Genomic DNA, 12,860 nt, shown 5'->3' on the forward strand with positions numbered 1-12,860 from the left:
TTTATTATTATTATTATTTTTACATTCTAAGATGTTGTTGCAGAGCAGCTGGTGGAGAGAGGGAGAGGGAAAGGGGTGGGGGTATAGGGTGGGAAGAGGAAGGAGGGAGGGCATGGTCAAGATCTGTGGCACCCCCCTCATTCCAACAGAGGAGCCCAGAGCACTTTCAGCGGTGGCTCAGTAGTTGTCACTGGGCTGGTTGCAGTCATCAGGGGGGCGTGGCTGAGGCCCCCAGCCCTCCCCACTCCCCAACTTGCGAGCCTGGGGGGCTTCCAGTCCTTCTAGGTTTTATAGGTGTTCTTTGGTGGTGTTAGACCTTTACTGGTTAGTATCAAACTTTGTCTCTGATCTGTGGGGTTTTTGTTTTTTCTTTCAGTTCCTTGTTGGATTATTTGCTGTTCCCACCACTTAAACTCTGCACTGGAACTAATTTGTTGTCCTTTGCTTACTTCTAAAGTGGGAGAACTTCTTGTGGGAACCAGCACACGGGCCTGGTGGTTGAGTTAAATTGCTGCTTTGCTGCTGATTCTCTGGGGAAGGCTTTTTTGTGCAGCTTGGGTTTCAGCTGTTGACCCTGTAAGCACTTCTGGGTCTCATGAGGTCTGGTGCACCTGGGTTGTGTGGAAACTCTGGTCTGTGCCTGCGTCTTTTCAGCAAACTGCACCCCTTGCAGTTCTGTATTCCTGACCAGTTGTAAGGAAAATGAAAAACGGTCAGGTTCCCTCAGCTGTTTGGAATTTTGCCGAGCATGGACCTAGCCTGTTTGATGTAAATATGTTAACTGTACACGTGTGCCCAAGTGTTCCTTGGCTATTGTCTGATGTAATTGTGCATGTGTCCCCGGGTGTTCCTTGGTTATCTGACTTGCACCCAGGTGTCCCTGGGTTATCTGACTTAAGTATAAAGGACAAACAGCTCAGATCCACAGGGCCCCTGGGAGGCCACCAAGGGGCTGCTGCTGCTGCTGAGGAGGCTAGGGGCTGAGCTCACGTTCAAATAAAGCATGTCAACTTTGCCAGTGGCTCCTAGGATCTTTTACCTAGCTCATGACCTTCACATGAGGGGTCTGTGACTCACCCTGCATAAGAGGGGTTTGTGACCCAGACTGCACAGAATGGGTTTGAAGGATCTGTGACCTATCCTGACAACAGGTTTGAAGCGCCTGTGACCTAGCCCAACACTAGTCTACACTGAGTGGCCTGTGCTGACTGGGGGGCAGATCAGCTGTCCATGGTGTGCTCCAGTGTTCCTCGGTCGTCCCTTCTCCCCAACCTCCCACACTCCAAACACTTCCCATGTGTATTGCTAAGTGACTAGGCCAATTGTATCTCTAGGCAATTCACAACTAAAACCAAAATGTTTCATTACTTAGTTACACTAAGTTTTCCATTTGTATTGTCAGGATTAGGGGTTTGGGCCCACAGATCCTTCAAACCTGTTGTACAGACTGGGTCACAGACCCCTCACATGCCTGGCTTGGTCACCAGACCCTTCACATGCAATCCATGCTAGGTAATTGGGAAAGATCCCTGGAACGAATGGCAGATTACACGAGCTCAGTCTTCAGCTTTATCAGCAATGGAAGCAGCTTACAGCAGCCCCCAGCAGATGCAGCAGCAGCCACCGCCTCCAGTGGCAGTACAGGCCTCCCCTTGGCCCCCCCGGGGGCTGGGTGGAGGGGCCCATAGATCAGAGCCACTCATCCTTTATACTCAAGTCTGATAACCCAGGACACTTGCGAGCACATACGCAATTACATTAGACAATAACCAAGGAACACCTGGGCGCATGTGCACATTTACATCAAATGCTTGGCAAGACTCTGTACCCTCGAGGGACCCTGATTATTTATCTTCACTTTCCCTCCACCCTGGGACGGGCCATGCATTGGTTCCTTGTGATAACTCACTGGCCTCTGAGTAGCTCCTTTTTTCAGTTGTCTGTGGCCTCTTGCTCCTATGTGGGTCCACAGGAACCCCGTTAGTGGTCTTGCTGGCCTGGGGGCCACCAAGGCCCTCTTTTCCCTGCTGCCTCCAACTTCATACAAAGGGCACAGCTGAGGCTTTTGCCAGCTCTTGCTCCTTGTGCTCACCAGGGCCAGCTTGGAAGCAGCCAGGGCTCGAAATGTTGGGACTGGTACTTTCTTTCTCTCATTGTGGCTTTTCCTGCCTTTGTGAACTCCATGGGTCTCTCCTCTTCCCCTGAGCTCTATCTAGCCTCTTTTCATTTTTTTAAATGGTTCCTTCTAAGAGCAAAAATTTTTAAATTTTGATGAAGTCCAACTTACTTTTTAATGAATTGTGCATTTAGCGTCGTCTCTAAAAAATCTTTGCATAACCTAAAGTCAGAAAGATGTCCTGCTATGATTTCTTCTAGACATTTTAAAATTTTAGTTCTCACATTAGGACACTGGTTCTCAACTGGGAACAATTTTGCTCTCCAGAAGACATTTGGGATTATCTAGAGACATTTTGGATTGTCACAACTGGGAGGGGTGAGTTACTGGCATCTAATAGGTAGAGGCCGGAGATGCTGCTAAACATCTTACAATGCACAGGACAGCCCCCATGGCAAAGAATTCTCTGGTCTAAAAGGTCAATAGTGCTTAGGCTGAGAATCCCTGTCTTATGTTTTTGGTTCATTTTGAGTTATTTTTTGTGTATCGTGTGAGATAAGAATTTAAGTGCTTTTTTTTTTTTTCCTTTTTTCTTTTTCCAGCATTTGTTGAAAAGAATATCTCACTAAATTGAATTGACTTGGCACATTTTTTGAAAATCAAAGGACCATCAATATGGGCCTTCACACGTCTTTGGCTCCCTTGGTCCACATATCTACTTTTATGCCAACATTTCGCTGTGCGATTGCTGTATTTCTCCAGTCAGTTTTGAAACCAGGTACTATACATCCCTCCACTTTATTCTTTTCTTTTTTTTAATTGGTTTGTCTGCTAGAGGTTCTTTGCATTTTCTTATTAATTCTAGCACCAGCTTTTCAAATTCCACAAAAAAGCCACCTGGGGTTTTGATGGTGATTGCAATGACTCTATAGATCAATTTGAAAAGAAATGCCACCTTAACTGTATTATGCCTTCTAATCCATGAACTTCATATGTTTCTCCATTTATTTAGACCTTTAATTTCTCTCAGCAATGTTTTGTAGGTTTCAGTGTACAGGTGTACACTTCTTTTGTCAAATTTATTCCTGTTCTGTTTATTTTTAGGTGCTATTGTAAATGAAATTCCATTATTAATTTCATTTTTTTTTTTTTTTGTCCTTTTTGAGACTGGCCGCACTGCGCTCAGCCAGTGAGTGCTGTGAGCGCGCCTGTCATCCCTGTATAGGATCCGAACCCACGTGCGCTACAGGCTCAGCCCCTTAATTTCATTTTGAATTGCTTATTGATAATATAAAAACACAATACAATTCAGTTAGTTTTGAATATTGATTTTGTATCCCATAATCTTGCTAAACTTTCTATAAATTCTAGTTTTTTGGGGGGGATTCCTTATAATTTCTATATATACTATAATGTAATCTGAGAATAAAGATTTCACTTCTTCACTTCCAATCTGTATGCTTTTAATTTCTTTTTCTTGCCTTCTTTTCTGGGTAGAATCTCTATAAAATGTTGAATAAAAGTGGTGAGAGCCATACACCTTTCAAAATTTTTAAAAAATTCAGAATTCTGAGAACTTTTAGCCCTGTGTTTTGGGTAAGGGATTGCAGAGCTGTTGTAACTAACTCATAGGGTTGTTGTGAGGATAAAATGAGCTACCACACATAAAATACATGGTGTGATGCCTACCACAAGTCAATCCTCATAAAATCTTAGCTTTTAGAGACTCCTGACCGACCACTAGCTGGTTAGCATCAGGCATCAGACTTAGCACTGAGGATGCAGATCGCTGGACAGAAGGCAAGGGTGGTACCATGTGGCTGTGGAGGTGGGCAGATGGGAGATCTTGTGGCTTGTTCCCAGTGTGAGTCAGCACAGTTTTCATCACCCTCCTTAGGATGCTGTGGTGCTATGGGAGCTCTGCCAAAGTACCTGAACGGAGACGCAGCCAAGCCCAGGATGCTTGTGGGTATAGAGAAGCAGGGTTTACAACATGAAGAGAACAGATTTAGGACCACTGAATTGTGTTGAAGTTCAACTGTTGCTGGAGGCTGAGTGTCACGAGGGGATTATTTGGGTGTATATATTATTTTAAAACCAAGTGAAAACCCTTCATTATTTCCAGTTGCATTGCTAACTGCTTTCTCAAAGGTTTAGTCTAAAAATTGATCCATTATACTTGCTGAGGGACTTGAAATGTATTTGAGGTGGAAACAACAGCTGAGATAGCAATAGATAAATAACACAGAGAGGAAATAGAATCATGATGAGGTCTCAGTGGCAACTTCAACCCCACTGAAATTTGTCATTTCTCTTGGTTAGAAGGTGACTGACCAGTGAGTGTGTCTACATTTTGGCCCCACCAGCCAGTTTCATCTGGTGGACAGCAAGCACCAAAGCAGCAGTGCAGGCTGTGACCTCTGGGTAGTAGTCCTCTGCTCACCACGAACTAAGCCTGGAGAAGCAGGGCCACTCGGAGGACACCGATTATCACTGTACAGTACTCCCCACCCTGCCTTCCCTAATCACTTTCAGAAGAATTTCAGATACATAAAAGTAACCGTGATAACTGATGAATGTCCTTCATATCTAGTATATTAATAAAGACCTTGGAGTCCAAGTCAAGAGACTTAGAGCATTCTTTGATTGTTCTCAGCAATAAAATGATTTAAATTTCCACTTTTTATTTGGCACTACACTGCTTTAATGACAAAGGTTCTGTAACCTTTTAATTACGATTATTACTAAGATACAAAGAGGGACATTATGTAGAAAAGGCCCAGATAGGACTGGCCAACCCCTTTCTGAAACAAATTCAGTCATTGGGAAATCACACAAAGGAGTCTTAAAATAAAAACCACAACATACACAGGCAAACATGATGATATAAAAAGTCAGCCTTAAATGTCAGTTCCTTCTCTTCGCAGCTGTTTCTCACTTGAATATCCAAAGCTTTGCGAGCTGTCTGCAGTGCCACGTGGGATGGTGTCTCCATCATGGCAGCAATAGGTAGTCTTCAGAGGCACAGACCTTGTGCTGAGTGATCGAATCTAGGTAGAGAGAAAAGCAGTTTGCATTTATAAGTCATATATGCTATATGGACAGGTAGTCATAAGGACAATGCAGCTCTTGACCATTTAAGATTTTTAAAATATGATCTCATATACGTATATGTATATGTATATGTATATGTATATGTACATGTATATGTTACAGGTGTGCCCACTGGCTGGCTGGAAACACTCCCTTACTATTTCCTTAATTCTTGAAAGTTCACTGCTCTCAGTTCTATTCTTGCTGTTAGAATGAAAGCGAAACACAATCGATTGTCAGCACTGAATGGGTTACAAGGTGAATTAAATTAATGATTACAATTACTGTTCAATTATACAGTTATAATTACAATTATATAATTATAAATTTATATTTGAAGGACCTTAAGAAGTCACACTGATGAGTGGTGAAAGATGAAAAGCCATGACGGCTGTATGGTATAAAGAAGAAAAAATGGATATATTCTATGTATATAGAAAAAATGAAAGAAAAACTAGTCTGACCTGGTGAAGGACTCTCAGATGGCTTTCAGAAGGAAAGAATACTAACTTTTGCTTTACATATATATTTATATAATTGTATTATAAATAATAATATATGTAATTATAACAATTAGCATGAGGCATACCACTTAATTTTCTTCACAACAGTGAAGTAGGTATTGATACGACTTACATTTTAATATTGGTCCTTAATTTGTGATATATGTTGAATATATCTTCTCTTAGTTTGTCATTTATTTGCCTTTTGACTCTTCTTACACAAACTTTTGCCACGCAAACATTTTATTTTTTTTATGTCTTATAATTATATCAATATTTTGTTTTATTGCATCTAGACTTTGCGTCATAGGTAAGCGAGCCTTTCCTTATACCCAGGTTATAAAGTAATTCAGCTATATTTTCTTCCAGGTTGTAAAAACTCTATAAATTCAAATTTTACACTTAGATTTCTGCCTGAATATCATTTTTGAAAGTCAGAAAAACTACAGAAAGGATGCTTTTTCCTAATTAGTCTAGAAATTCAACATATGCCCCAAATTTCAAACTTTTTAAAAAGAAAACTCACGTGTTTATTTTAAAGTTTATATGAAAGAGAATGCACAGGAAGACAATTTTGAAAAAGTGGAATAATGACAGAGAATCTGACATTCACAGATACCAATACAGTCTATACAATTACAGTAGTAAAACAGTATGTTACTAGCACAGAACAGACGAACAGAACAACAGAGAGAATAGCTAGAAACAAACCCATACCTATACAGTATACAATTACAGTAGTAAAACAGTATGTTACTAGCACAGAACAGACGAACAGAACAACAGAAGGGAATAACTAGAAACAAACCCATACCTATACAGCAATATAAGAGATGATTCAAAGAACGCATTATAAATCAGTGGAAAATAGACAAGTTATTAAAAAAATGACATGGTCTCCTCACATCATAAAATCAATAAACTGCAGATGGATTAAAGATCTAAACATTAAAACAAAAACTATAAATAGGAGATACAGAAGACTACTTTTAAAGCTCAGGGGGTGGGAAAGCTCCTCCTAAACAAAACCACTAAATTTAGATGTGATAGAGAAAAAGAGGTATTTGATCTTATAAAAAAAAATTAAAAATTAAAACCTCTGTAATACTGAAGACACCATAAATAAAGTTAAACACCAGAGACAGAGAAAAATTTATAACATTTATAACCAAAGATTAGTGGCCTTATTATATAAATATTGCAAAACAGTGTGAAAAAAAGAAACAACCCAATTTAAAAGTAGGTAGGGAGTAAGGACAGGCAATTCATGAAATACAAATCCCCTCTCTAAGATAGTCACACTCACGAGTAATTCAGTAATCATGGAACTACAAATTAAATAGTGACATCTATTTGTATTAATTCATCAGATCACCAAACACTGAAAATATGGGTAATGTCCAGTATTAGTAAGGATGTGGGGAAATAGGAATTCATATACTGTCAGTTATATATCAATATTTAAAGTACACATACCCTACGGCACAGTAATTTGATTACTATGTATCTATTTTCTAAAGACACTCATGCCTGGGATTGGGGTAAAATAATTATAGCTCAAGACAATCTCTTAAAATTGAATTTAAATTGTTCCAATTAAAACACACACACAGAGTTTAAAATAAACAGTGTAAATGACACAAAATGTCTAATAATTGGGGGTGCATAAATTAATTACAATACCTCCAAAGACTGAAGTAGCTGTTTATGTGTTAAATTGGAAGGATCTTCTAGACAGGGTTAAATTAAAACTCACGGAAAAATGTGTGATCTACCTGTACAAAAACAAATCCCCCAACAATATCTATTGCTTGTATACATTTATTTCTATGTAAATATGTTTTTTTTTTTTAAATCTGGAAGATACACTTCCATTTTTATTGTAGTTACTTTAAGGAAGGGTAGAAAGATTGGGGTACCCTATGTGCTTCTCTATTGTTTCAATTCTTTGGCCATGAAATCAAGAATCACTCCATCCATCCATCCATCCATCCATCCATCCATCCATCCATCCATCCATCCATCCATCCATCCATCCATCCATCCATCATCTGTCCATTTACTGTGGTGGGGAAAAAGGCTGACTGGAGAATTAACAATTTTAAATTTAGGTAAGACAGAAGTCTAAATGTAACCTCAGCACAAAGTCTGCAGCTCTCTGACTGACTGCTTGGGGAATTACCTGTGGACTTCTGAGAAATGGTACTGAGGTGCACATGGTGTTGTGACCAAGCATGAATTAAGCACATTGGGGATTAGGATGAAAGAGCACTTGACCACGGAGTGTTGGCCAACAGCCCAAGAGCCATGCACAGAGAGCACCTCACACCTCCACGTTCCCACTGTGACACACACAGGAAAAATGATTCCTACCTAAGTCCATTTGGCATTGAAGATAGCCACATCTTCAAATGCCAGTGTCACACCAATGCATAATCTTCAAACACGCAATAAAATATGACCATGGGACAGATGTTTAGAGTAATGCCAGTCCTCGCCAGTGGAAAGAGGTACCAATAGTAAACCGAACTAAAAGCAGCTCCATGAAAAATAAAGAAAAACAAGTAAAAGTAGCTCCATGAAATTTAAACTGAAAACCCCGCCACAAACCCACTTAAAAATAAAGAAAAAAATGTCATTTAGCAGGTCTTGGCACACATTCATGAAAGTTAAAGTTTACTAGCCTTGCTTCTGTGTGGTCTTATATATATGGACATGGAATCAACATACTGCCAACATTAACTCTTCAGTGGTGTACGGTGAGCAAGTCACTTCATTTAACTGAAACTCCAACTGCCCACAGCCAAATGTGGCTAATGGTACTGGGTGCAGAGTTCAAGAACACGTGGGAACCTAATTGGGAGCTCTATCTTCGCTTATCAAAATAGGCTAGGAATTTTAGGGCTGGGAGAAACATCAGTGGCCATGCAGCCAGATGTCCATTCAGCTAAGAAAATCGCCTCTCCTTCACTGTGGAATGATGGCCTCCCAGCCTCAGGGGCTTCACTACCTAAGGTACCCCTTAGCAGTAGAACCCAGCAGGTTCTTAATATTCCTAAAGTCCTTTTTCATAATGAGCCCAGAGCTACTCCCTATGTAATTTTCATCCTGTGATCTCGCTTTTCTCCAGAGCCAGCTGGCCTAGCCTCTCCGAACCCAGCAGGTTCTTAATATTCCTAAAGTCCTTTTTCATAATGAGCCCAGAGCTACTCCCTGTGTAATTTTCATCCTGTGATCTCGCTTTTCTCCAGAGCCAGCTGGCCTGGCCTCTCCTGCCTTTCACATGGTAGTCTCTGAGGCTCCTTTTCAGCAGACAGAATAAAGCAGTTTCCTCAGCACCTCTTCCTGGGTCCTGGCTTCCAGACATCTCAGCCACCATTATTCTGGGTGCTCGGAACTCAAGTCTAGGGTCATCTTCCATTCTTCTCTTTCCCTAATATGCCACATCAAATCTATGAACAAGTGCAGTTGGCTCTGAAATTTATATTTAAAACCTGACAACTTCACAACACCTCCATCGTAGGACCCTAGCCCTGACCACCATCATTTATCACCTGAACCACTTCAAGGGCCTAAAATCACTCCCTCTGCTTCCACTTATAAATATGGGTCAGAGTCCATTTCCCTACTTAAAATACTCCGGTGACTTCCATTTATTTTTACAACAAAATTCAAACTTCTTCCCATTGTCGATTAAGGCCTCGAATGGTCCAGAGTGGTTTAGCTTGAAGCTTCCTACTTCTCCGGCTTCATTTCCTAGTGCTTTGTCCTCTCTCCCTTCCTTTTAGCCTCTAGACCTTTTGTTTCTCCTGACCTCCCAACCTTTACCCTCCCTGTTCCTTCAAAAGGCTAAAGTCCTGTAGATCTACACAAGTCCACCGTGCTCTCTATACTTTGGGTCTCAACTCAAATGCAGCTCCTCAGCAAGGAGCCCACCCCACTGTCACTCTCCATACTTGTACCCTATTTACTTCACAGCATTTACCAATGTAAGAATTTTTAAAAATTTTGTTTTCTGTCTTCTCCCTTAGAATGTACGTCCCATAGGGGCAAGGGCTGCATATGTCTTGTCAGCTGCTATACCTGTAGTGCCTAGAATATGCTTAGCCTATGATAGGTGCTCAGTAAATTTCTACTGAGTAAATGAATGGATGACCTGTGATGTGTTTGAAGGAAATAGCTTGGCCTAATAACGTAGCTGTTTTCAACATTTTCTTCTGCTCTGATATTTGACCGGAGAAATTCATATACGTGACATATTTCTAGGAGTATACGAAAGATTTGGGTCATGTCATGGAAAAGACAGTCTGTTGTTTATGAATGACTCCCACAATGCCACCTTTTGATTCCCACCTAGGAAATGTGAGCAAAATGACATTATTACAGGGCTAGCCATGAATTAACTATTATTTGCTATTATTTCTATTATGTTTTGTAATTATTTATCACTGGCCTAATGATATCAGAGAGCTGATTTTTCATAAAGAACAATCTTGCTGAGTTACTTATAACAGTTTCTTGATTCTCCTGGATGTTTCTATGTAGACAATTGTAACACGTGCAAATATGACTTGTCCTTTTCTTTTCACATCTTATACTTTATTTTTTTCTTACTTTATTTCTTTGATTGGGAACTCTAGAACATTGCTGAATAGTAAGGATAATAGCATTTGTGCATCTTGTATCTGACTTAAATCTAAACTAAGGTTTTTGTCATTAAATATTTGCTGTAGGTTTTTTATAGATATCTTTAAAAAGTTATCACCTATTCCTAGTTTTTGAAGCGTTTTTGCCATGACTGGGTAGTGGATTTTCTCTAATGCTTTTTAAGATACTGAGAAAATTAGTGGATTAGAAAAAAGACTTAATGCTATTCATTTACTCTCACATTTTTAGATTAAACTCTACTTGTTTATGTGTGTGTTTTTTTAAAAACACACTGCTTAATTTGATCTGCTAATATTTTATTTTAGATTTTTATGCCCATGTTTACAAATGAGTTTTGCTATAATTTTTTTATCTCACATTTTTAGATTAAACTCTACTTGTTTATGTGTGTGTTTTTTTAAAAACACACTGCTAAATTTGATCTGCTAATATTTTATTTTAGATTTTTATGCCCATGTTTACAAATGAGTTTTGCTATAATTTTTTTTATACTAGTATTAGGTCAAGATCATGCTAGCCTTGTAAAATGAAGTGAGTAGCTTCCCTCTGTTTTTCTCTGCAATAATCTGTAAATGTTTGGTAAAACTTACTACTAAAACTAGGATACATGTCTTAAAATTTTTTGTGTGTGATAAGATAGACATAACATAAAATTCACTATTTTAACTATTTTTAAGTGTACACTTCAATAGCATTAAATACATTCACAGTGCTACGCAACCATTACCACCATCAATGTCCAGAACTTTTCCACCATCCCAAACTCAACCTCCATAGCCATTAAACAATCACTCTCCACTCCCTGCCTCCCTCCACCAGCCCCTGTAATCTGTTGTACTTTCTCTCTCTGTGATTGCCTATTCTAAGTTCCTCGTGTAAATGGAATCATACAATATTTGTTCTTTTGTGTCTGGTTTATTTCACTTAACATAATGTCTTCAAGGTCCATCCATGCTGTCGCATGTATCAGAATTTCCTTCCTTTTTAAGGCTGAATAATATTCCATTGAATGTACATACCACATTTTGTTTATCTGGTCATCCATCGATTGATCCATGGGGTTGCTTTCACTTTTTGTCTACTGTGAATAATGCTGCTGTAAATGTGGATGTACAAACATCACTTTGGGACACTGCTTTCAGTTTTTTTGGGATATATATGCAGAAGTGGAATTGCTAGATCATATGGTAATGCTATTTTTCATTTTTTGATGAACCACCACATTGTTTTCCATAGTGGCTACAATATTTTATCAACAGTGCACAAAGGTCCCCATTTCTTCACATCCTTGCCAACATTTATTTATTTATTTTTTTGCTTTGGATAGTAGCCATTGTAATGGATGTAAGATGCTTTATCACTGTGGTTTTGATTTGCATTTCCCTAATAATTAGTGATGTTGAGCATCTTTTCATATACTTATTGGACATTTGTATATTTCCTTTGGAGAAACGTTTGTTCAGGTTCTTCACCCATTTTTTTAATTGGGTTATTTGTTTTTGGTTGTTGAGTCGCAGGAGTTCTTTATGTATTCTGGATATTAATCTTATTACTGGCACATACCTTCTCCTGTTCTTAGCTTGCCTCTCACTCTATTGACTGTGTGCTTCGATGCACAGAAGCCTTTAATTCTGGTGCAGTCAACTGATTTTCCACTTTTGTTGCCTCCCTTGTGGCTTTTATGGACAGTGCCCACCTCTTGTGCAGTCATAGCTCACAGCATCAATTAACCAGGTCAATAAACAAAGTAGAATACTGGCAATTTCCCATCAGGAGGCAGAGCTTCGAAGTTTCTCTTATGTCTGTGAACCTTTCAGACCCTCTAAGCTGCAGGGAACTTGCTAAACACTAGAGTGTTCTCCCCAACAGGGAGGGCTTTGTGAACGTGTACAGCAAAACAGTCTTGAAAAAGTTCCTGTCAAACCCAGATGCTCAGCTATGGCCAGTCTGACTTCCCAAACTGACAACTCCATTTCACTGATGGACATAAAATGTTGCCATGTTTGCAGCATTTCCTATTCTGAGTTGCATGTACAGCTGGCTGTTGTGCTCGTATTGTTTTTCAAGTGAGGCTTGAGGAATGTGCCTTTGGCTGGTAAAAGTGCAAAGACGGATCTTTTATTTTCCAGTTTGCCTGCCTGCCTTTAAGAAGATTTTTAACCTTTACATCTTTGATAAAGTTCACATCCAGTGACTTGAATTCTGTTGGAGTAAACTTAACAAAGGAATCCAATGGTCAGGAAATTTCAAAGACAACCATCTAGAACCATTAGTTGACCAACCAATGCAATTAAAGGGAGAGCTCAGAAATCCACTTTCTCAGCACACTCTTTCCATATATTTTTCCAAAGCTAATGTTAAAATGCCATTTTAAGAGCTAGCAGTTAATTAAAAAAAAATACTACTAGTTCTATTTTTTAAGAAAAGCTGAAATTATAAAATTCCACCAGTTTTAGTTTTCATTCATTTCTACGTTGTAG

General features: G+C 39.3%; 1 protein-coding gene across 1 annotated transcript in view; it reads right to left on the bottom strand.

The window, feature by feature from the left end:
- Positions 1–4,757: 4,757 nt before the first annotated feature.
- Positions 4,758–12,860, bottom strand: part of MCPH1 (microcephalin 1) — a 265,284-nt gene continuing 257,181 nt past the window's right edge. The window contains exon 14 of the mRNA XM_008572047.1: positions 4,758–5,166. Coding sequence (XP_008570269.1) covers positions 5,111–5,166 — 56 coding nt within the window. The 3' untranslated portion in view covers positions 4,758–5,110. The remainder of the gene's footprint in view (positions 5,167–12,860) is intronic.

Source organism: Galeopterus variegatus, unplaced genomic scaffold (genome assembly GCF_000696425.1).
Source record: "Galeopterus variegatus unplaced genomic scaffold, G_variegatus-3.0.2 Scaffold749, whole genome shotgun sequence".
Classification (NCBI taxonomy): domain Eukaryota; kingdom Metazoa; phylum Chordata; class Mammalia; order Dermoptera; family Cynocephalidae; genus Galeopterus; species Galeopterus variegatus.